This window comes from Nicotiana tomentosiformis, chromosome 12 (assembly GCF_000390325.3).
Source record: "Nicotiana tomentosiformis chromosome 12, ASM39032v3, whole genome shotgun sequence".
Taxonomy (NCBI): domain Eukaryota; kingdom Viridiplantae; phylum Streptophyta; class Magnoliopsida; order Solanales; family Solanaceae; genus Nicotiana; species Nicotiana tomentosiformis.
The window spans coordinates 117310293-117335399 of NC_090823.1; the positions used below are offsets into that span (position 1 = coordinate 117310293).

At 39.4% G+C, this 25107-nt stretch overlaps 1 protein-coding gene across 12 annotated transcripts; it reads right to left on the reverse strand.

The window, feature by feature from the left end:
• Window positions 1-298: 298 nt before the first annotated feature.
• Window positions 299-24303, reverse strand: LOC104095191 (uncharacterized). Of its 12 annotated transcripts, none has more exons than XM_033655845.2 (19): window positions 24175-24303; window positions 23977-24092; window positions 20718-20913; window positions 18809-18941; window positions 18364-18515; window positions 17888-17971; window positions 17722-17784; window positions 16639-16770; window positions 16367-16573; window positions 10475-10594; window positions 10220-10266; window positions 4997-5159; window positions 4746-4883; window positions 3222-3344; window positions 3022-3120; window positions 2571-2660; window positions 2304-2385; window positions 1062-1192; window positions 299-911 (listed from the first exon to the last, which is right to left on the reverse strand). In XM_033655845.2, exons 3-19 carry the CDS (start codon window positions 20859-20861, stop codon window positions 768-770), a joined length of 2052 nt encoding a protein of 683 aa, XP_033511736.1. In that variant the 5' UTR covers window positions 20862-20913; window positions 23977-24092; window positions 24175-24303; the 3' UTR covers window positions 299-767. The 12 variants fall into 12 exon arrangements, 11 of the variants coding, with proteins under 11 accessions (XP_033511736.1, XP_009599542.1, XP_018625952.1 ...); XM_009601247.4 differs by having other exon boundaries at window positions 20718-20950; XM_018770436.3 differs by having other exon boundaries at window positions 20718-20950; window positions 23977-24052; window positions 24175-24212.
• Between the last annotated feature and the right edge of the window lie 804 nt (window positions 24304-25107).

A 25107-nucleotide genomic window follows, 5' to 3' on the forward strand; every position in this document is an offset into this window, starting at 1 on the left:
ACATGCCAAGTTATTTTATTGACGATTTTCTTTAATATGTCATTGCTTTGGATTTAACACAATACGTTATCACCCAAGGATGTTCCGGCAGTGATGTCAAAAGCCAAATTGTACTTTCAATATTTTCATGGTCAATAAAGTTAGAAAAATACTTTTCAATGATTCCCACATTGCTGATGCACAGGATCTTTCTTGTGCTAGCAGTGCTAACTAGGTGCATCTCATGCAGAGTATACTCGGTAGCCAATCTGAAAAATGATGAACATGAGGAAAAAAAGAAAAGAAGGGCAACCCGGCGCACTAAGCTCCCGCTATGCGCAGGGAACAAATGATAATTAAAAATTACTTGTACAACAGACTCATATTCACAAGGGAATAGATAGCATAAAGCTTGAAGTTTCGCTAATACTAGAGAGAGCCTACCTTAGACAACTAAACAGTGACCAGAAAGAAAAAAAAATGGAGAATAACTTAAACAACTAATATACATATTGCTAATTCCCTCGATATGTCAAACCATAATGAGGAAGAACTAAAGACTCAGAGACCCGAGTCAACTAGCTAAGTTACAGTGTCCCAACTGGATCATATAATATAACCAGTTAGTACACAGTACACGCCTACGGACTAAGGATGCTTCATAAAGACCCTTTTGTTGAGAAACATGAACACGGCAAAGTTCAGAAGGCAAGTGGCGATTTCAATGAATAGTTAATCCGATCACTAGCTTCCTCCAATAATAATGCCATCTACTTAATCAAATTCATTCATCTGCGTCGTACTAAGCCAGAGTGATGGTGAGCTTTGCTATCATTCTGTATCCCTTCCACATAAATTGGCAGTAGAATGATCTCAGAGATCTCATTCAACAACACTTCTTCAGTGATGTTGTCAGTAATACTTCTCAAAACCTAAATTTTGCCGTACAGGAACCAAAATTAGTCTACTAGGTTGCTAACTATCTAATATATGACAAAATATGGAAAAGGTTATATTAAAGCACAAGTCTACGTATCAAAAAATCAACCCGTGAACTTAGTATTTGCCAATAAAGCAAGTACCTTCCTGTACGTGTTGTAATCATTTGGAGTTCCTTTATCAATTCTGGTCCTCATCCACACCCATTCTTGGTTATTGGAATCCCAAGAACACTCTATTATTTTACCCAAGTAATCTGACGGGTCAGAACTATCTGTAACCATGAAAGAAACCAATTTCAGAACATGCACCAGCGTATAAACGCCAGCCAAGCAGGAAACCCGAGTTCACGGGATACAAAATAAAGTGCAGGAGAACTGCTCAGATATGCGTCTACAAGGACAGCAGAATAGACATTTCGCTGGATGTTTATATCATCACTGCTAGTATCAGTAACTCCAAGCAACAAGAACCAACTATTGGAAAGACCATTTTAAAGAGCAAGAGAAGAAACAAAGCTGTTGAACTCCTGTCAAAAGCCTGAGAGGTGCACATCCTATTCTGACAAGCATGATCTTGTTAATCAAAAATTCACATAAAGACTAATGTGACACCCTAAATGTGGATTATCTGGTTCACGGTCACGTGCAACAAGGAATTCCCATATCTGTGCTTCCATGTACTTTTCCTGAAAATGTAAACAATCTTCTACTGGCACTTGATCCATTGAGAACCTTACCGTAAATTCCAAATAATCCCACTAACATATCCGACCTTTTTCAACTTTAGCAACTGATTCAATTTCAAGTTGTGGATGATCCACGTTCTCATTACTAAGAATCAACTATAAAAGAACAAAAAAGTTTAAAAGAACAAGATTACGCGTCTTGAACTTAGTGGAAAGTTGGATTAGAAGAGGATCAGTTGTCAAACAGCAATGCTGCCTTAGTTTAGCCACAGCAGCAAGTACCAACAGAAATTTTTATCCACAATCTTATTACTATTTAGCAACTCACAAGTATCAAAAAAGGAATCTTGGCAATCGAAACAGAGCAAGTCGTGAAATAGCCTCCACTAGATCACACATTGAATGCAGGTTACTCACTCAAATACGCGAACCGCATCCGATTCCCCACAAAACATCATCCACCTAGAAGTTTTACTAAGCAATCACATCCATCCAGGTCAGGTAAAATAAACAAGACAGGAAAAAAAAGACTAAACGATTTTTTCCTTTTTTTTTTTTTTTGGTTAAGTCAATAAAAACTAAACGAGCATGGGATGCAGATGATATCCGCCTCCTATATTCCCACAAACCCCAGATTGAGGGAAACCTTCCTGCATGATACCACAGGAGATTAACTAATACAACATGGATTTCTAACCTGGGAAAACGACTCTATTCCCTTCCATCAGTTTCTTCTTCCCTCGTTCATGTAGATAAAGCAATTCACGACCGTCAACCACCTGTTTTATCACACTAATATGAGAGAATAAAGCATGATTCGTTTAACAGCAGCCATTCCACATAAAGAGTGGAAGACAAATGACATTTGACAGGTCAAGGGGTAAGGAAAAAACAAAAATAAGAACCAAAACGGCAAAGAGGAAATGGAAACAGCTCTAGTCACTAAGAGAGCAGAGAACACTACCTCAAACAGGAAGTCAACCGAGTTCATCTCGGGGTATTTCCACTTCAACAGACCATGATGCGTGAGAGGAACATAAGGATCTAGCCAACCCTAAAAAGGAAAGAAAACAGTAGCTGAGTGTCAAGAACCTAAAATGATTAGATTTGTACGATTTATGTCTCTGTTTCTGTTACTGTAAGCCATAAATATGTCATATGTCAATTAAATGAATGAGGATGTGCTAGCATCTCTAATACTTCTCTGCATCACAACATAAATGCAGAATAAACGTTGAAAACATCTTCCAAACAGAGGTCCCCAACAAAGCAATCAAGACATACATGCCATACAACTTGGAGACATCAGATATCTGAAGGGATGTAAAAACTTAACTCCTGCGGGGAAGTCCAATACAACAATGTAACAAGAAGATATTCAGTGCAATGACTAAAGATTTGTCGCTCTTAAACACCTGAAAAATAAGACCATCTGCTTCATGTGAAAGCTCTGGAATAAGTTCTTTGAGAACTTTTCTGACAGTAGAGAGCAGCCAAAAATTCTTCCTCCTCATCTGGCAGACGTTGAGATTTCAGCAACCACATTAGCTCGAAATAATATGATAGTAGAAAAAGTGACTTTTATGTACTATACTCCAAAGTCGACAAAACATACCCTGAAAGGCTCACACTCATATCTATAGTAAGGGTTTCCACTCTGGCATATATGTTGGCGTTCATGATTCCTTGGCCCGATCACTTCTTTGTCAATCATTCTCCAGCGTTCACAAAAGGGTTGCTGTAAGAAATACCAAAACAGAGAATGAGCAACATCAATGGAAAGATGATGTTTGCAGAAAAAAGCAGGCAATCAAGCCAAACAGAATGAGGTGAAGTGGGTAAAGCTTAACCAGAGTGAGAAAGATAATTGAAAAGGCATTTTAGATACATAAGTTTCTTGATCTCCAACATTTATTTCATTTAGTATACAAAAATATAATCACCCCACAGCACACAGCTGATTAAGAGAACAAGATGATCGAAAGTACACGAAACATGCTCGTGCTTTGTTTGCTCCATGAAGTAAATAGTGCCAGTATAGACAGTACAAATATGAGTACTACGTGTACATATAGTTTTACTGATAAGCATTGGACTGATGCATATCTTGCTTTCACTCGCTCCTATCAGGGTGTTGGAGCTCTAGTTGCAGTAAACACAATAACTTTTTAAATTTAGCAAAAGGAGAAATTGCCGTATGACGAAGGACCCGACTAGTTTGGGACTGATTGATTGATCACCGGCTTAGGTAACCACATGGTTGAGATGCACCTCAAATACCATAAAGAAACAAAAATTCACTAACTAATCAAGGCAGTAAATGCCTCGTATTAGTGGTGACATCATAGCCAGCTGGAGCTCTCCCGCATGATGAAAACCATGTAAACAAGTTTTAAGCCATTCCCAAACCAAAAGCATATTAGCATTCATCCACTTTAAAAATTCTAATGAAGCTATATGTCCCTGAAGCTCCATTTTCTACAGAGGGCAGTCCATTATCCATTTGAGTTTCGATGCTGAAAACAACAGATTTCTCATTAACAATAGTTTAAACAAATCACCACTACTATTATCCCATAAAAGAACTAAACACCAATTAGTAGAGATAACACGCAACTTTCAAGAAATCAAGAGGTACAATACCTCTGGGACAAAAAAGTCAAAATATCCTAATCTTCTAAAATTCACAAAGCATAAATGACTTTCAACATGCCCCCAAGACTTGCGCAGCGTGTAATTTGTGGGTTAGGCGCACGCCACTGGTTTGAACCCCGCCAATCAAAAGCGTAATATTTAAGTGGAGATGGCTAGAGGTGCAGGCGCATTAACTAACAAGTTCCGAACCGTAAGCCACTGGCCATTGGGATTTCTCAATTATCAAAATAAATACTAACACGACCTCAAGTAACATAAAAGAAAGTCTTACACTTCTACCACGAAACAACATTTAGGGAGAGAGAAAATGTTTTTGGAACGGACTAAAAAGGAAATAGCCCATTTTGTCAAGAAGAAAAGGAAAGTGGTAAAGCCAATACTGGTATAATTCCCGGTGATACAGAGAACCAAAAGCCCCTGTAGGCAAAGCCAACATTAATTTTTCAAGAAGAAAAGGAAAGTGGTTTCCTGAGAAGAATCCAACCTCTACGATAGACACACCGTTGAGGGCCATCATATCATAAATTAGGTATCTCCTTTCTTGCTTCTGTGTGCCAGGCAAAGTATCAATTACCATCTCTCCGTCAAGTAAAGTGAAGTGGTGGACCCTTTTGGCTACACCCTAGGAGAGAGAACGAGAATTTCATATGATAAATCATAAACAGAAAATATCAAACAGTGAGATATAAAAGGGGGAAAAAAAGATCATAACATCCTAATAGCTGAGTGGCATACTTCATCAGTGTGTGTGCACGGAAATCTCATTTGAACCCTTCGGAAGTTGAAATGTCTATCAATTAAGAAACAACCACCCATCGTGATCAGCATCATATACCGTGTCCCATCAGCCTTCCATGTAGCATAGTAGTAGCGCTGCCTTAATAATTGCAAGTTGTCCCTGCACATCATGACAAAGATTACCTTGTGATGAACTCTAATAGATGGGTCCTTGCTTTGTGTTGGATGCTACCAAGCAATTGTTTTTTCAGAGAATATTAGCGTCCATGTCCAAACCCATATGACGTTCAAATATGAAGACACATAACATTATCATCCGTGAGTAAAATTTGTATAAGACATCTAAAGAAAATACAACTACTCGAAACACATTAGATGGGCAAGCTATCATGCAGAATAAAGAGAACCTCTTATTACTACCAAACAAAATGAGCAGAAAGAAGATGTACCCCAAAACCCCTATGAATTTATAGCATCACATTTCAGGATGATGGAAAAAGAATGTTAAGGCCAAGAAAATTCTTATTTGTGGCCTTGGTCCTGATGAATACAACAGGATATCAGCCAGCTCAAATGCTAAAGAAATTTGGGATGCCTTCAGACGACTCATGAAGGGACAAATCAGGTGAAGAGGTCAAGAATTGAAATGCTAATGAGAAACTATGAGTTATTCTCAATGAAAAGCTCAGAGCCTATTCGGGAGATGGTTACCAGATTCACCATTATCACAAATGAATTAAAGTCACTTGGGAAAGTGTTCGCTTCTGAAGACCTGATTACAAAGTTTTAAGAATTCTTCATGCTTCATGGAAAACAAAAAGTACAGCCATTAAGGAAGCCAAGGAGTTGGATAAAATCTCACTAGATGAGTTGATAGGAAACTTGAAACTCATGAAATGAGGAAGTTAAAATTGCGCAAAGAGGAGTCAAAAAGAGATAAGGCCCTGATGGAAGTGAATCTGATGATGATGACTTGGATATGGCTATGCTTGTTAAGAAGCTCAACAAATTCATGAAGAATCCCAGAGGAGGTCTGAGTAAAGAGAACTCCAGCAAAGCTAAGACTATGGACAAGGTGTCATATGATGGTTGCTACAAGTGCAAGAAGTTGGAACACATGGTTAAAACTACCCAATATGGGAAATTGAGTGGAAGAAGGAACGATCTGGAAAGATAAAAGAGATAAGTTGAAAGAACGTGGTTTAAATCGAAACAAAGGTTTTACTAGGGCCATGAAATAGGCATTCCTGGTAGCATATGAAGATAGCGGAAATGAAGAGGAGGAAGGAAGTGACAATGAGGCCATAAGCTTGTATGCAGTAATTGAGTCTGAAGAGCCTGACAAATGTTCCAACACGTCATCATCTGTGCAGTTAGGGATGCATGTTGAAACACCTCCTTTATTTGATGGACACCATTTTGATGAATGGAAAATGCGTATGGAGGTATTTCTTCAAACTAAAGATTACGATCTATGGGAAATTATCCGTCAGGGACCAAGATACCAATGAAGATAAACTCACTGGAAGTGTCAAAAGAGAAGAAGAATATAACTCTGAAGATCTTATTAAGAAAAATGCAAAGACAAAAGATATCCTCTACAAAGGTCTTCAAAGAAGTATGCTCTACAAAGTATCCTCACGCTCATCTGCAAGAGACATATGGGACTCTTTGGCTGCAGAATATGGAAATGAAGATATTGAACTAGCTTTGAATTTTGATGGCAATGCCAGATGAAAAAAACAACACTGAAGAGGAAGTGATGGGGATGATGGCAATGAGTGACTCATATGTTGAAAATGACTCAAGTGAGGTGAGTACTTCTAATCTGAAAGAAAACAGTCATTCTATGTCCAAAAAAAACAATTAATGTCCATAATATTAACTTTGATGGGTTAAGTTGACAGACTAAGTGCAGGAAATGATCAGTTACTCAACAATCTTTCCAGTGTCAAACTTGACTACAAGGGTTTTCGAAACAAACAAAACTGAACTTGAACTTGACTACAAGGATTTTGAAACAAACAAAACTGAACTTGAAAATGTGATCAAAACCCTTAAACCAAGTTCTTACTCTAACTTCTGAGAAGACAACACTTAGTTTGCAACATCAAGAATCAAGAAAAGTGCCTAAAAGGGAAAGGAAATAAGTAGTGATATACAGATTTATCCAGAACATGGAAGCACCAGAGTTCTTTCTCACCCTCTTGAGAACATCACCAATCTAAATACAAGAGTGCAGACCAAATTATCTCTAAAAACCATGTAAGTTTCAAAACATTCTTATCATAAATAGAGCCCAAAAACATAAAAGAAGCTCTAAAAAATCCGGACTGGATAATTGTTATGCAAGGGGAGCTTAATCAGGTTGAGAAAAAGCAAAGTATAGCATTTGGAACCAAAACCTAAAGATAGAACAGTGATAGGTACTAGATGGGTATTCAGGAACAAGCTAGATGAGCAAGGAAACATCACAAGGAACAAGGTCAGACTAGTAGTTCAGGGATACAACCAGGATGAGGGAATTGATTATGATAGGGCATTTGCTCCAGTAGCAAGAATGGAAGCTATCGGGATGCTAATAGCAAAATGCTTTTGCTGCATATATGGAATTTACCTTGTGTAGTTCCTACATATACAATGTCTCTTTTCCAGGCAAACAAATTGAGGAGATACTTTCTCCGGAAAGGCAACAAACAGGGTCACTCCTCTCTTGTAATTGGAAAACAAATACTAAAGATAAAAGAATAGGGGGTTTGGGAATCAAGAACTTGAGGAGCCATAATGAAAGTCTATTACTGAAATGGCATTAGAGATTCTACAAGGAGGACAATGCACTTTGGAGGAGAATCTTGGTGGAAAAATTCTCTTGAGAGTCAATGGTGCACCAAAACATCGACAGCACCTCAAGGCACTGGAATTTGGAAGCATATTACAGGAGGTTGGAACAAATTTGAGGCAAATATGGGCTTCATGCTTGGAAATGAAAGGAAAATAAGCTTCATGCTTGGAAATGAAAGGAAAATAAGGTTCTGGGAAGATGCATGGATGGGCCACACTCCTCTTAAAGATTGTCTAATATCTACAGTATTTCTTCGTTGCGCAATGGGGTAATTGCTGAATTTTATTCAACGCGAGGCTGGAATCTCTTTCCTAGAAGGAACTTAAATGATTGGGAAATGGGAAGTTTTTGTCTTTTGCTTCAGCTACTAGGCACAATAGCATTGGACCACAATAAAATAGATTCTATCAGATGGAAGGGACATTCCAAAGGTCTCTTTCCAGTCAAAAGTTGTTACAGTTTGCTGGAATCAAGTAACAACAGGGATTATTGGCCTGGAAAAAAAAAAATTAATTTAGCAATGCTCCTTAGAAAGTCTCTTGCTTCTCTTGGATTGTGGCTAGGGAAGCTTGTTTCACTTGTTCCAACCTCCAAAAGCAATGCTCCTTAGAAAGTCTCTTGCTTCTCTTGGAATTGTGGCTAGGGAAGCTTGTTTCACTTATTCCAACCACCAAAAGAGGGGACTAATCAGCTTTGCAGTAGGTGGCCAATGTGCGAAGAACACTACAAAGATGTTGGCCACCTTTTCTTGCATGTAGAGTTACTAGACAGCTGTGGAACATGCTTTTGGCAATACTTGGCATGTCGTGGACAATGCCAAAATCCATTTTGGAGCTATTGCAATACTGGAACACGAGGGATTGCGCAAGAAATCACAAAAGACTAGGAATACCATTCCTCAAGCCATTTGGTGGACTCTTTGGTTTGAAAGAAATAGCAGAATTTTTGAAGGCAACAGGAGAAACATACATAGCCTTAAACGAAGATGTATTTGTTTGCAAACTTTTTGGTGCAGCCTGCTTATTGTACATGATGAAGTTGGATTTCAAGACACAATAGAGGAACTGCACTTTTTGTAATGATGTCTTTTAGCACTGGCTTAGTGCAAGTATTCATAAAATCTTTGATTAATTGTCTGAAAAAAATCATTTATGTATTTTTGAAATCTAGAACTCATTCAATCTTAGATAAAAAAAATAAGGGTAGCCCAATGCACGAAGCATCTTGCAACATGTAGGATTGCAGAAGGGTCTGAATCCCAAAGGGGTGTGATCGTTTAAAAATAAATGTATTAAATTTATTAAGCTATTAAGATTGAAAAAAGAGCATGACTAGTTGTTTTAACGATGCCGATTAGCAACCTTGGTGAGAGTAAACTAACACGTACGTAGACATTCAATTTTTACCCTCCCTTTTTCGCAAAAAGAAAAATCTTACCGGAGAACAGAAACCCAAATTCTGTAATCCAAAGATCCTTGTTTAAGGTCGCGTGGATTCTCGAGGTCTTTGGTTGGGCGGGTAGTTAAAAGTAAAATACATTTGTCTGAGGTATGGTTTCATTTGCTTACTTGCGGATTCGATTTGCCAGACCCATGGGTTTGCTTTGTTAGCAGAATTAGTTTTGCATTCCGTTGGTTTACATTTAAGAGCACAAGATCTAGTTCATAGAAGGGGTGTGTGTGTGTGTTGTTTTGGGGGGGGGGGGGGGGACAAGAACCTATGTTGAAAGAGACAAGGCTGACAATTGAGCTACTACATTCCACTTATCAAGTTAAGTTAGTGTCACACAAATTTTGTAGGTTGTGTGAGGCTCAAAATAAAATTTCTCTGCAAGTAACGGAATTCACACTTACAAATACAGTTTTCAGCTTGATATGCCAACTGGAAATCCTTAAGTATTAGGTACACCTCCTAAACTAAAAATCTACTTGAAGAGAAATAATGTTTGAGCATATACCATATTGGTCAGAAATATATGGCTATTGCTCGCATCCACGTGATGAAAGAGGTCCGAAATATTACTGCCACTATCCAAATGTTAAAGACAATCAACATGTTACATCATAAAGCAATGTTTCTATCGTCATTTCAGCACCATCCAGGAAATGTAGATAAATGTCATGTATCAGGAATGGAATTTTATGTACAATATTCTCTCTTTTTTATATAATAATTACTTTTTTGTAGTTCCTACTTACTATTCAGATTTAGGTGGACCAAAGTGTGAGGATTTACTTGTTCTTTACAATCAATGGGTGAACAGCGGCTTCTTGTATGCATGGCTAAGCACAAAATGCTAGACATAAGGTTACACATGACTATTACAGCAAAAACATATAATAAAGTTACAGATTCCTGAATAATGACTCAAATCAAACCTGTTAAGAGAGACTGGATGTGAGCCAGGAAAATGTGTGCCTCTGCCCTGAAAGACAAATACAAAAGGACTTAAGAGTTAGAATAGAACAGAAGAGAAATCACTATTTTGCAGAAATCACAACTGCAGAACAGAAAGTGAGTCCATCGCAAGACCAGAAATTATAGAACGCGCATAAACAGAAGAGATCATTGTATACAGATTCCATCCAACTATCAAAGAAAGACACCAAATGAACCGACCGCAAAATTCATACCCTTGGGGTCATTTTCAGTGCTTGATAACAGAACTGTCGCAAATCATCTTGCTGATCTTGTGGGACTGCATCACCCAGGATGTCGTCATTTGACAATGATATTTGTGTTTCGCGATTATCCTGAAAAGGCAGAAAATGAGTTATGAGGAAATTCTAAAAGCTCTGTAAGGATAAACCGTACTGCAAGCCCGAAGTATAGATACCAAAACTCCAACATGTTGGTACAGAGATGTAATCACGAGGAGCTATAACCGTGGTATCAGCATTATCATGCTGAGATCTATACTCCTAGTTTGACCAGCATCGTTTGAATAGATTATTACATAAAGTTTTATTGAAAATTGTTTGTTTTAGACAAATTCGGCAAGCGCCAAGTGGAACAGCTAGCTGGTAAGATGTCAAATCAAGTTTTAAGTAATGTAAGTTTTTATTATTTTATATTTTGAACAGAGAGTTTTCATTTAATGAAGGAGGCCATGTTTTCTGGGACAAAACTAAGGAAAAGCAAAATCTGGTTTCAGTATGGAGAGAGTAGTAGATTAGGCCAGATCGAGAAAGAACTAGTTCTTCTAAAAGAACAGCATGATTTCACATCCAGAATGCGGGGTGTAATTTATAATCAAGATTGATTATAGTTGCAGCATGCCAAAGACCTCCTCCTCACTTAAATACACTCCTCGCGATCCCCGCATTCATAATCAATCTTCATTATAAATTACACCCCGCATTCTGGATGTGAAATCATGTTGTTCTTTTAAAAGAACAACTAGTTCTTTCTTGATCTGGCCTAATCTACTACTCTCTCCATACTGAGAAACCAGATTTTGCTTTTCCTTTGTTCTGTTCCACAACAAAGCACCTACTTCTCTCCTGGCCCAGCCCACACCCTGTTCTCTACTCCACTAGGCCCACCTCTCTTGCTCAACTCTCTGGATCTCGCAGTCAAAGTTTGCCTTTTGGGAATCTAAACTTTTAAACAGCAAAAGGTGAATCAAATCGTACACCGAAAAATATATATAGTTGAATGTCTGCCCACACTCTTTCTTCTATGAATATGCTATCCTAAAAGTTGACCATTCTGCAACCATTTTGGTAGGAAGCACCAAAGATTAAAGCTTAAAAGAAGAGGCCAATGGTGATTGCATATAAACACCAAAATGTACTTTCCCCATAAAAGATTAGAGAAAAGGAAGGACTAACCTCGTTTATGTTTTAGAAGGTCAGCAAATATGACACTATTTGGATGTGCATTCTTCTAATTTCCCATCCGAAACACTCTTTACCAAGCTGAAAAGTTTTTCTAAGTTCTAAGCTATGTTTGGATCCTTCAAAATTCCGCCATATCAGACGGATCTTCCAAAGATGCATAACTTTTGGAGGACCCGACACACACCTAGCGGCATTTTGGAGGATCCGAGCAACATAGATTCTAAGCAAAGTTAGATCTCTTCTACCACTTTTGAGCACCTTGTCAAGCTTTTAAGAAAACTAGATATCTTCTAGAGCAAGTCTTCCTTTAAATAGGAGGACAATGAATAGGTAACAGCGTGCTTGTTCAAAAAAGAAAAGCTTGTTCAAAAATGAATAGGTAACAGCATGAAGGCACAAAAGCTGAAAATGCAAATACGAAATATAGCAATATACTGAGTTCTGAGGAACTATATGACAAATCCCTCTGACAAGAACCAACAATCCTCATCCTCATCCTTCCATTTTTTCTAGTAGAAAATATTTACATCACATTTAGGCACTCATGTTGGACAAGGAGGAGGAAATGGAAGGTGTGAAAAACAATTCTTACGCATTAACTTTTGTACTTATCTCAGACTTAATTAAATAGATAAAGCAGTATCGGAGATCATTTTTCTATTATCATTCCAGAATTGGAACGTGGGTGGAATAAAGAAAATTACATAGGAGTCAGATTCTGACCTAAAACTAGTTTGAGATTGAAGCATAGTTGATTGATTGATTGATCGTATCAAGATTCTAAGGAAAAGAAGTTGTCACTCTAAGAATACCATATCAATATTTGCTGGTTCAAATTTCACCGAGGCAAAAAGAAGCCATACTCAATATTAAGACCAGACATGGAAGGCATCTCAAGTTTGACGGAAGGAGATTCCTATAAGGTAGCTGAAATAGCCTTGACAAGCAATCAGGCTTAATGGCCAGACAATGCCTCTTAAGAAGCTTCGTGTCACAACTCGCACTTTGGAGTTGTGATTTTGGCCAAGAACTGGTGAGAAAAGGCTCTTCTGATTGTCTGACGTAGATCTGTCTACTCGGGCAACTTGGGCTTTTAAATTTTAAGCATATATAAGGGGTATAGGTGATGAAAGCTCCGACCTGCCTCCCCCATGTATAGAACGAGCTACCTTGGGGGCAACCTCAAAGGCCTGCCTAAATGACTCAAAGGAGTGTCAAAGGTATCCATACGAGTTTGGGAACTCTATGGACGGCGCGACACCTTCGGGCTAGCGTTGGGCATCAAAGTGGCGCTGGAGGTTCGATGCGTGGGACGGCCAGCCCCGCAGGTTGCCGAATGTTGGAAGGAGACCTCCGTGCCGATTGGATACTTGACGCACCTGTCATAGGGTCATCATGTGTCGACTTGCGAGCATGGCTTAGGTTCAACCATGCAAACAAGGGTCCGTTGGCCTAAAGGTGCAGTTGTGGGGCGACACTGCACTATTCGGGATGAAAGTGTGTCGCGAGGGCAATGTATGGGCATGGCACGAAAGACGCGCATGACAATGGCCAAGGGCTAAAGGTTGCCTTACTCGGGCGAGGCACGAGCTAGTTGCGGATGCACTAGGCGTGTCAAGCTTGAGGATTGGGCTGTGCACGCGAGAGCGATGCTCAGTCTTGGGCGAGGGACAAGACATGTCCTAAGCCAATCCCCAGGGCGCGCATGGATTGTGATCCTAAGATGAAGCGCCACGACATGTCTAGGGCCAAGTGCCTAGACATCTTACGGGCGGCACAAGTTGGGGCGAGCCTCATGGGCGAGTCCCACCAACAGGCACATGATCGTGCTTGGAATCCTGGGAAAGGAAACAGGGCTGGCCTGCAGCGAGGGGAACTGCAGGCGCTACACGGGCGAGCAGGTGCCGCTACCCAATGTAAGGAAATGGGCCCGTGACACTTGGTATCAGAGTTGATTAAGGCCATACTATGCCATGGCACAAGGTCAAGGTAAGGGTGGATATGGCGAGTGCATTTTGGATGTCAGTGCGGAGATCATGTCAAAGCAGAGATTGATGTTCATATGCCACCAGAGATCGAGAACCCGATACTGATGGTCGAAGAAAGAAATGGGTGATTCCATTGTCTTTCGAGAGTCTAAGGTGCTACTGAATGAGGTGATATGCCGATGAGTCGGATGGTCAAGAAAAGGCCATGTTTGCCAGGTCGTGCAACCATATTGCGAAGAGTGGGAGCCATGGACTATAAATGTTCGGCATGATCATAGCGGAGATCTTGCCAAAGATGCGTGCGACGCATCAGTTGAGTGTTTTTCCTACGGGTTAGACTTTTGGACTGCCTGAGGGCATTGCCAAGGTGAGGAGACGGATTCGAGGGTATAGCGAAGCTTCGGAATTGGGCGAATTTCTAAGTTAGAAGGTGTCATTCTGGAAAGAAGTACGTCGAATGATCGGAGGACCGTTGAGAGTCCAAGTGCGAGGCACAACCGAACCGGGAAGCCGTGCTAGCAGGACCAAGAGGGTACCTGTCTATAGGGCGAGTATTGAAGTACTACCGGGAGCATTGGCTACTTGCTGAGAAAGTGACAGTTGGAAAACAAAGAACTTTGTTCGGGAATGCAGCGATGCTATGACTTTGGGAATGTAGTACTCACCAAAGGTCGTCCCAAGAGCTGGACGAATGCCAAGTGGGACGACAGTGCTAAAATGTATCCTCTACATTGAGTGTGGGAGGATCCCGCTATGCAAGAGGCATATGGGCGAAGTTGTGAGTCCGGAAGCCAACACATCTTCAAGGTAGTGAAGGCAAGGAAAAGCTACGGGAGCGGAAGGCTACGGGAGCTATCCCAGAGGCGTTTGAAGGCTATGTGAGCGATTAAGCTACTAGAGCCGCGCCAAAGACCACATTGATGTGCTAACCTGTGAAAGGAAAGCTTCAGACGGACATGAAGGCTGTGAGGGTCATGGTGTAGTTGACTAGTGTGGGTCAACTACAAAGTGAAACACCAGAGGGTGCAAGTGCGGAGGCACTTTCCAAGTGAACACCGAAAGGAGGTGAAGTGCAGAGGCACGCTTGGAAGATTCTTGGGGGAGAAGTGCATGGGAGCTGAAATGGGAGCTGAAATGGGCATACCTGATGGAGCAGACTCCGGGATGTCTTAGGCCATGATGTGTCATCGGGGACGATGACATTATGAGTGTGGGAGGATGTCACAACTCGCACTTTGGAGTTGTGATTTCGGCCAAGAGCTGGTGAGAAAAGGCTCTTCTGATTGTCTGACGTAGATCTGTCTACTCGGGCAACTTGGGCTTTTTAATTTTAAGCATATATAAGGGGGTATAGGTGATGAAAGCTCCGACCTGCCTCCCCCATACGTGTTGCCACCAAGCCGTATAGAACAAGCTACCTTGGGGGCAACCTCAAGGGCCGCCTAGATGACTCAAAGGAGTGTCAAAGGTATCCATACGAATTTGGAAACTCTATGGACGGCGCGACGCCTTCGGGCTAGCGTTGGGCATCAAAGTGGCGCTGGAGGCTCGATGCGTGGGACGGCCAGCCCCGCGGGCTGCCGAATGTTGGAAGGAGACCTCCGTACCGATTGGATACTTGACGCACCTATCATAGGGGCATCATGTGTCGACTTGCGAGCATGGCTTGGGTTCAACCATGCAAGCAAGGGTCCGTTGGCCTAAAGGTGCAGTTGTGGGGCGACACCGCACTATTCGGGATGGAAGCGTGTCGCGAGGACAATGTATGGGCATGGCACGAAAGACGCGCATGACAATGGCCAAGGGCTAAAGGTTGCCTTACTCGGGCAAGGCACGAGCTAGTTGCGGATGCTCTAGGCGAGTGTCAAGCTTGAGGATTGGGCTGTGCACGCGAGAGCGATGCTCAGTCTTGGGCGAGGGACACATGTCCTAAGCCAACCCCCAGGGCGCGCATGGATTGTGATCCTAAGATGAAGCGCCACGACATGTCTAGGGCCAAGTGCCTAGACATCTTACGGGGGCACAAGTTGGGGCGAACCTCATGGGCGAGTCCCACCAACAGGCACAGGATCGTGCTTGGAATCCTGGGAAAGGAAACAGGCTGGCCTGCAGCGAGGGGAACTGCAGGCGCCACACGGGCGAGCAAGTGCCGCTACCCAATGTAAGGAAATGGGCCCGTGACAAAAAGAAGCCATTCTCAATATTAAGATATTAAGACCAGACATGGAAGGCATCTCAAGTTTGACGGAAGGAGACTCCTATAAGGTAGCTGAAATAGCCTTGACAAGCAATCAGGCTTAATGGCCAGACGATGCCTCTTAAGAAGCTTCGGCAGTCATTGCATCCCAAGTATTGCAAGGTCATAACTCAAGAGTCTCTCATTTACAAGTTATGTTGGCAAAAAGACTCGGGAATGTCAGAAAAATTCGTGGTTTTCAAAATCAAGCTTAATAATGCACTCAAAATCAGAATTCATAGCTTTCTCACCATAAAAGTATCAGAAAGGGATGGGTTTCACATTCTAATGTTGAGAGCCACTGGAATGGTAGCAGTAGCTCAGTGTTCACATTCAAATTAAAACAGTCCTGGTGGAAACCGAAGATTAAGATTTCAACAGAGAGGGAATTAACCAAACACTTCACCCATGAATTAAGTGCCAAGAATCAAGGGGAACGTTTTCTTCAGAAACACATACAGGCAACGGAAGCGCAGGACCTCCATCATCATCGATATCCGGCATAGCATCGCCATTCAAATCAAGATCAGAAGACCTTTTCCACTCAGGTGTTACAGGGCAAACAACCATTTCAGGTTTTTCCTCATGATAAAAGGCATATAAAGCATCAATATAGTCTGGCTTATAGATCCCAGGAGGGCGAGCATCAGTAAAAATTTTGATTGCCTGCATAAAAATACTCTCATTATTCAGAGATGTAGTGCAAATAGAGGAATAGCAGAATTCCCTACCTGAGTGACAGATATCGGCAGCGTACGCATAAGAAAATGAATAATCATGAACCCAGTGCGATTAAACCCATGTGTGCAATGCACAAGAATATACTTCTTCACATCTTTCTGACGGACAAGGAATTGTGAAACCTGATAGAATATAAATGTTAGTATCTGATTCCTCTCAGTAGCAAATAGCATTCAGTGAGGATGTGAAATAGTTACCTCTCTTCACTTAAGCAGAATAATACTCAGATGACTGTGTGCTTCTCATCTATGCAGAGATTCCTAATGGTTATAAAACCTAACTAGAAGTTAACAGAACACCTTTCCTATATTCTAATAGTATGCTTTTTTAATCTGAGACAAATTCTGACTAAATATAGTTTTCATTGCAAAGACAGTATTCCCGCAGCTTATGCACTAAATACCCAAAAGGCTCTTATCTCAACTCTCAAGGATGTTCAAGTTCTTCAAACTTTGATTATTCTCCCTTTCTTCTTTTCCTTTTTCGGGGGATGGTTGAGACAGAAGCGTGCGAATTGGGATAACCCAAGGAGGACATGCAGGCATCAAACAATGCTCTTTTTCCTATTAATAATAAGAGTATAGCCATTGTGCACTAAGCTCTCGCTATATACAGGTCCAGGAAATGGCCGAACCACATTCAGTCAACAATGTGCAGCATTACCTTGCATTTCTGCAAGATTTGTTTCCACGGCTTGAACACGTGAGGTCACACTGACAGAGCAACAACTCTTACCATTTCCCAAGGCTTCCCTTTCAAAGAATAGAGTACATCTATAATGTAACATAGACATTTAAATGACATCTACCTTACCTTTCTCAAAACAGCTCTCTTTTCTATTCTCGAAAAAATTACAAACCAACTACGCATGTGCTCTTGATTAACAAACAACAGATATTAATAATTGCACCAAGTGTAACATGTCACAATAAATATGTAACAGAGAGAGCAAGAGCCAATCTAACGAGGGATGATAAAGGTATATAATTACTTCTACATGTTAGGTAAAGCAAGCAAGCTCTTCCCCACACAAAAATTCAAGTAAAACTGCAACTAAAAATATATACAATTACCTCATAGACAAATAAATGGCAAGACTCATTGTCAGGTACAGCATCACGGCCTTTGCATGGAATCTAATACACATGAAGAGTTTAAAAATCAGAACAACCATAATTCAAGGAGAAATAATACTCCCCCACTACCTTCGCTTCCATGACGTTATTACCATGTACCAACCTTTACATGCTTGATGCCTTCTTTCCTCCAATCTGACGATGAATAGTATCGAGTTGTATTTGTGAGATCAATCACCATACCAAGCTGAAAATTTTAACATGGAAAGAGTCGGTTGTAGCTTATGCAGATGCTATGACGTCAAGGTAACCAAAAACAACTAAGGAATCAAAAAATTGAAAAGGCATCTAGTGATTCTATCATACTAAGTGGCAATACAAAAGAGAATTAAGCCTCTTGTTAGATATAAAACATCTCCAGGTCATTATATTTTATCAAAGATATAAAACATCTCTAAGACAACAACTAATAAGCAGCAGATTGTTTTCAAATTAACTGCACTGCCAACAATGTAACAAGAAATGCCTCAAACAGCAATACAATTTCTCCTCATAAAAACTTCTAGGACTCTGACATTTTCAAGATAAAATCCACACCAAGGGGATGAACAAGGACCATATTCAGGTTAACACGTTCACCTTTCTTCCCAAAACTTTCTGTTGGTGGAGGACTTGCCTCAACGAGTATCTTTTGCCAGGAAGAACACAGTCGTTGAAAGTTTCATCGAGAGGAACCTTTGAAGGAATAATGCGACCTATCTCCCGCCCAAATGCAGGACAATCCAACCAACCTGCATGCGCAATCCGCAAGATAAATGATGTAATATAACTAAGGGAAGTCAAGAAGGAGGAAACGGCGAGAGAAACAAGAACCTATGTTGAAATAAATAGCAACCTAAAGATACATAGATGACAAAAAAAAAAAAAGGACTATACAGAGGGAAGGAGGAATCAACTGCTACTTCTACAAGTCATCCACAGACACAGAGAAAGAGATAGAGACATAGTGAGATAGAGAGAGAAAGAGAGTAAACATGCATGGCAGTTCTTATACAACTAGTACTCTAGGGAAAAATCCAGTAACCTGGAGGAAGTCTGCTGCTAGGCTTCTGTGTCTTTGTCAGATAAATCTCATCACGCATTCGTGGCTGAGATGGATATGTTGGCCTATCATCTGGACGATGTCTTTTAAGTCTTTGAATCCTTTCCTCCCGCTCCTAACACAAATAGCATTTAGAAAGAGGGCATGGAAACTACAAAAACAAAAATCAAGTCTCCACAATATTAAGATTCACAAGAACATACCCCTATCTATGGATACTTACTCCCTTGTCGCCTATCCCTTCCCACTACCACAGAAAGAAGCAAATCCTATTTCTTCAATTCCCAACCCCCACCGCCAACGAGATTGGTGGGAGGAGGTACAGCGTGTTGGCACTAAAAAAGCTCCCATTAGATCAGTCAGATAGCTGACTTGAAAATGACCAGATTACCAACAAAATGCTGAATTTCCCGTTTAATCAAAGGATAATCTACTCAACAACCTAAATGACTTCCCCCTTCCATACTTTTTGCTGAACCTCAAACTGCTTGCTTGGCTAACCAGGGGGTAAAAAAGGAAAGCAATTACCAAAAGAATCTAAAATAAGCTAATTCGCGCTCTTCAAACATGCCATACCTAAGGCCCCATCCAAGAATCTTGAGCCAACACATAAGAGATCAGATTAAAAGTTCTGCACTTGTGAACTGACGTAGCCTCAACACCGGGGAACCAGTAAGACCTCAGCAGCTTCAGGTGAAAAATCAGTGTAGACAACTCAAGCTCCTGGATTGTGCAAAGCTTAAGTGTGGTTTGGTTTGGAGACAAGTTATGCGGGGAAAAGTAATGTTGGGATAGGTAATGCATGGATTGTTTATGTGGTGAATAGTAATGCAGGGATTGTTATGTGGTGAATAAAATCGAAAGAATTATTGTGCAGTGATGAATAATAATGAAGAGATTATTGTTATACAGGAACTACCTACTTTAAGGGTACTTTTGTCTTTAAATGGTCTAATCCACGCATTGCTCATACAAGAATTCTTATTCCACATTCTACTCCGCATAGAATAATACATAGATTTTCGCATAACTTATGCGAGTATTACAGTGTTGTTAAAAGTGAAAAGCGTCAGAAAAGGCTCCAGTTCTATCAGGGCTTTAATGACAAAGCACAATTGAAGTGTGAGCTTCAGTTAAAAAGGCACAACAAAGGAAAAAAATACACATGTAATGCAAGAAGAAAAAAAAATACTTCATCCGTAATGATTTCCTTAACAATTAACATATCCTTTTGTCAATTAGTTTAACTGTATGGAACAGCTCTATTCAAGATAGAATTATGAGCAATGAGGCGCACAACTTGGTGCTTTTGCCTACATTGGGGCATAGCCTAATGAGGCAAAGCGCTTACCTTAAGATTCTCCGAGCTTCAAAGCTTAAGTGCACCTCAAATGAGCCTTTGACAATATAGAAGTATTATTTACAAGATGATACAAAATTGCAACCAACCAATGTATAAATTATGCTAAATTTAATGAAGAGATTAATTCTCCTCATTCAAGCAACCAAAGAAGGTACTGTTATGCTGAATTTGGTGAAGAGATTAATTCTCCAATTCAAGCAACCAAATGTGGCTCTAAGGGTTTAAGGAAAATCCAACACTTAGACATGTTCAAACAAGGAAAATTCAACACTTGAGATGCTTTCTCAAGTAAATTTCCATCTGTTTGAAAACATGCCTAAAAATAGTAGTCTCCAAACTTGCCTGAAAGAAAGTTTTAGAAAGCTTTAAACTGGTTATTGCTCTGCTGAAGACAAGAAGAAAAGAAACATCAACAAAAAAGAGACAAGTATCAAACAAAGAGCAAAAAAAAAAAAACAATAAAGAACCAAGTTCAAGTAACAGTACAGCTCAATAGTGATATAGCAAGTAGTAGAGACAGAGACGTACCCGGCGTGAAATCTCCACGGCACTCGCAACATAATCTGCATGTTCATGGCTATGTTTCACAATGAATTCTTCTGGTTCATCTTCTAATTGTTGTCCAAAAATCTCTTCGTCATCCTCTGGATGAGGCAAGGCATTCAGATCCATGCTGACAATTCAAGGCTCACCACAAAGCATATGTCAGGGTGCCTATAAGCATCTATTAGGACCACAAGGAAGCCATCACAATTATGTTCCTACAACAAATAAGACGTAAATCGAAATATCCAACAACATGGCCAAAAGAAAAGCTGATACTCTTAAGCGATAACCGGGAGGGCTGAATTTATTCAAGTTTCCATAGCATCATTCAAGTATTAAAAGTTAATGAAAGCAAACAAGCATCATAAATTCGGATACCAGAAAGAAATACATCAATGTATTGGGTACAAAAGGAAACGATACTGCAGTAGAGATGACATGAAACAGAATAACAATTGAATCAGAGTCAAAGAATACAACCAAAACGATACTGGAGTCGAGATGATACGAAACATATAACAATTGAGTCGCGTCAAAGAATACAACCCTTTTTAGTGCTAGAGAACTAGAGAGAAAAGAAACATATCAACCCAAAAAGGAACAAAAAAGTCATAGTGCTTTCCTACAATGCCATTATTTCGTTTTCATTTGGGGTCTTCGATACACAACATGGTCACTTTTGAAGGAAAGAGGTTGTTTATGAATGACAGTAGATGTGAAGTGAGAAGGCAAATAAAGGTAATATTTTTATTTCGAGTCACCCCAAGAGCAAGGTGGGGAGTTCTTGGAGGGAGAGAGCCGAGGGTCTATCGGAAACAGCCTCTCTACCCCAGGGTAGGGGTAAGGTCTGCGTTATCCCTGTTAATCGGGCCGGGCTGACCCGTTTACAACCCGGTTCAGCGCGGGTCAGCCCAGTACTGTAGCGTAGGGGCGGGCTGGGACGGGTTGGGCGGGAAGCGGGTTTCAAATGAATAGTTTTTTGATACCGGTGCACCGGAACCCGCTAAGCCCGTTAACCCGTTAACGGGTTTTTAACGGGCTACAACCCGGTTCAACCCGGTATCCGTTACAATTTTTTATTTTATTTTATTTTCTGGACCGTTGCCAACGGTCAAATTCAAATATGACTGTTGGCCAACGACCCTTTTTTGCAGAAATGGCCATTTCGGCCTACCCCTTAAGAAAATAGCCCCCACACCCCTAATATTTGATAAATTATAATTTTAACCTTTTAAAAACTATAAAACAATGCCGGAAACCAAGAACCTCATGTTGACATGGATGAACTTACAAAAATGATGCAAAGCATGTGATGTACTATTTCTTATTTTTTATAATTGTTGTAAACTTTTAATTTGCAAGTTCAAAAATAACAAAATCAAAAAAGAACTTGCAACTTAATTTGAAGTATTATATATTATTCAATAAAAATATCAAATGAAAGCTTTCGGAGCTTGATCCTTACATATTGCCTATTGGTCTTATTAAATAATTTTTTGTAGCCACTTACTTTCAAATTTCAATTTTAAAATTGTAAAATTCAAATTTCAAATTTAAAACTTTAAATTTCAAAGTTTAATTCTAAGCCTTAAAAGTTTGCAAATACTTAAGTATCAATAACATTGAATAAGAAAAACAAAATTTACTTTAAAAAAAAAAAACAAAAAAAACGGCCCGGTCCAGCCCGCTAAGCCCGAACCCGGACAGACCAAAAAAACCCCCGAAAAAGTACAACCCGCTAACAGCCCGCTAATTCAGCCCGCTAACAGCCCGGAACGTTAAACGGACGGGCTGGTTTTTTTTGTGTACAGCCCGTCCCAGCCCGCCCGTTAAACACCCATAATCTGCGTACACACTACCCACCCCAGACCCCACTAGTGGGATTATACTGGGTGTTGTTGTTGTTGTATTTTTATTTTGATGATTGTAGTATCCAGGCTAGCTTGGATACACCTCGACTAATTCCATGGGATACCTACTATATCCCACCAACGGTAACTCTATCCACCAAGACTTGGAAAGACGGAAAGAAATCACCTAATAATTTTACCTTTGCTGGGATTTGAATTCGAGACCTCATGGTTATCAAACCCACTTCACTGATCATTAGGCCACATCCTTGAATTCCAAATAAGGATAATTATGTCTACGTGAGCAGAACCATCCATGAAAGAGGAACTAAAGCGTAATTTTGAGAACTCGAGGAACTGACCGAACCTCAAACGATAAGGGAGGTCCATGAAATTAACCCTTTGAGACATTACGTACATGATATTGTTCATGTACACACTATACTCCCCAGACCCCATTTGTGGGATTACACTGAGTTTGTTGTTGTTGTTCACGAGTTATGGGTTTACCTTATGCTCCCATCCGGAGTTCACATTTAACTTTGTCGCTTCGGACACCAATGCATAAACACGTAAAAAATAAAGCTTCGGACACCAATGCATAAACACGTAAAAAATAAAGAAATCCAAATATTACGAAGTTGAAATTTTTTTTTTAGAGGAATAGAAAATAGGCATTCATTAGGCAAGGTTGGAACTCATGATGCGGGCTTAATTCATACATCACACTACGCCCTTACCGCAGTGAAAAGAGTGAAGAGTTAGTTGAATAACAAAATATAATTAATATGAATGGCTATTTCTTTATAACAACTTGATCATTCACAAAAGGGAAGTTTGGCATGTAAAAAAATGGGTCAAGTGAACCAAAGGGGACAAGATAGGATAGTGAAGACACTAAAGACCTTCACTTATCAAACTGAATATCTAATGAGGGGTTGAGGAAGCACTTCTAAAATAATTGTTTTCCTAATGATCCAAAATAAAAGTTCATCAAAAGTGAGATCCTTTACCGATCAATCAAATGAAATAATAATGAGGGATTGAAGAACTACTACTCTAAAGAGTTGTGTTCATTATGATCCTTAAAAAAAGTTCATTAAAGTAGAACAAAAAAAAGTAAAAACTAAAAAGGAGCTTTTTTACTCTCAAATGGGTATTGTCTTCAATTGCATCTTTTTTACTCCTCTATTCCTAGTCTCATTCCCACCTTACCCTTCCTTCTCTCTCATGGATGCACTCTAGAACAAAAATCTTCAGGAATATAAATACTACTATTATGTTATATTATCTACCAAATTAAGCCGTCAATTAATAATTATTTTTAAAATTTTGAGATAGAAGCCATCATTAAACAGTAAGCACTAATTAACTGTAAAAAGAGCTCAAACCTTGACGGAACAATTGCAGGAATTCAGCTTGAAACCAGAGGAAAAATCTCTTTACCGTATAGCGAACTCAAAAACCCTAAAATTTTATGATTCTTCACGAGTACAAACTCAAAACCCTAGAAAGAGATACCAAAGCGCGGTGTTGTGAGAGCGAGAGATCGGAGAAATTTAAGGCTCAAAACGAAGACAAGGAATTACCGATTGCGAAGAATTGAAAGTAAATGGATGCTTGAATTGAAAACAGAGGGAATAGAAAGAGGCAAAAGCACCGTTTGAGACTAAAGCAAAGAGGAAGGACGCGAGGGTCGGGTGATTATAAAGTATACTAGAGCAAGACATAAAAGTTTCTGCTTTTTTTTCGAAAATTAGTATTTGAAATAAAATTTTTAATTTCCACTTCAAAATAAATTTTGAAATTTTTTAAAAATTTAAATTTTCAAAATTTTTACTCTATCACTCACAAAAATTCAAAAACAACCCAAAACTATTTTCATGTCCAAACACAATTCTAATTTTTAAATACTATTTTCACTTGAAATTTTTTTTTACTTTTTTTTTGTAATCTTACAATTCTTATGTCCAAACGCTTACTAGATTTTTCCGAAAAATTTTTTTAAAAAAAGGTTCTATGTCACTTTTATTTTTTTTATATTTAAATTTTATTGTATTGTATGGTTAAAAGATCATTTGATATGGTCGCATTATTATCTTACTTTTTTATTTCATCTTGCCCTTTTTCTATTTCTATTATTATATCATCCTATTTTATCCTTTATTCTACCTTTTTATATAATAATTCTATCATGTATCATACTTTTTCTTTATAAGATCACAAGTTTATTCTTCATATTGTTGGTGCATTATATCATAAACCGATGAAAAACAATATAATATGTCCAGACATCGTATTCATCAAATAATACAATACAATATAGTATAGTACAATAAGATACGTTATAAAACGACATGTAACAACCATCCAAACAAGTCGTAAGAGAAGGTCGGGTCAAATTAAAATGGAAAAGAGTTGTAAAAGAGTTTTATATTTCTTTACAAATTTATTTTTAGTTTTATGTCTTTTCTGCAAGAAATTTTTATATTTACATACAAGAAATCTGAAATATAAAATTT

What these genes read in the sequence shown, in the direction of transcription:
- LOC104095191 (XM_033655845.2), bottom strand. Translation starts at nt 20,861, where the DNA reads ATGGATCTGAATGCCTTGCCTCATCCAGAGGATGACGAAGAGATTTTT. An exon ending in CACTGAAAATGACCCCAAGG is followed by an intron (nt 10,267 to 10,474) that starts GTATGAATTTTG and finishes TTTGTCTTTCAG; the next exon opens with GGCAGAGGCACACATTTTCC. An exon ending in CGGTTGACTTCCTGTTTGAG is followed by an intron (nt 2,386 to 2,570) that starts GTAGTGTTCTCT and finishes GTGATAAAACAG; the next exon opens with GTGGTTGACGGTCGTGAATT.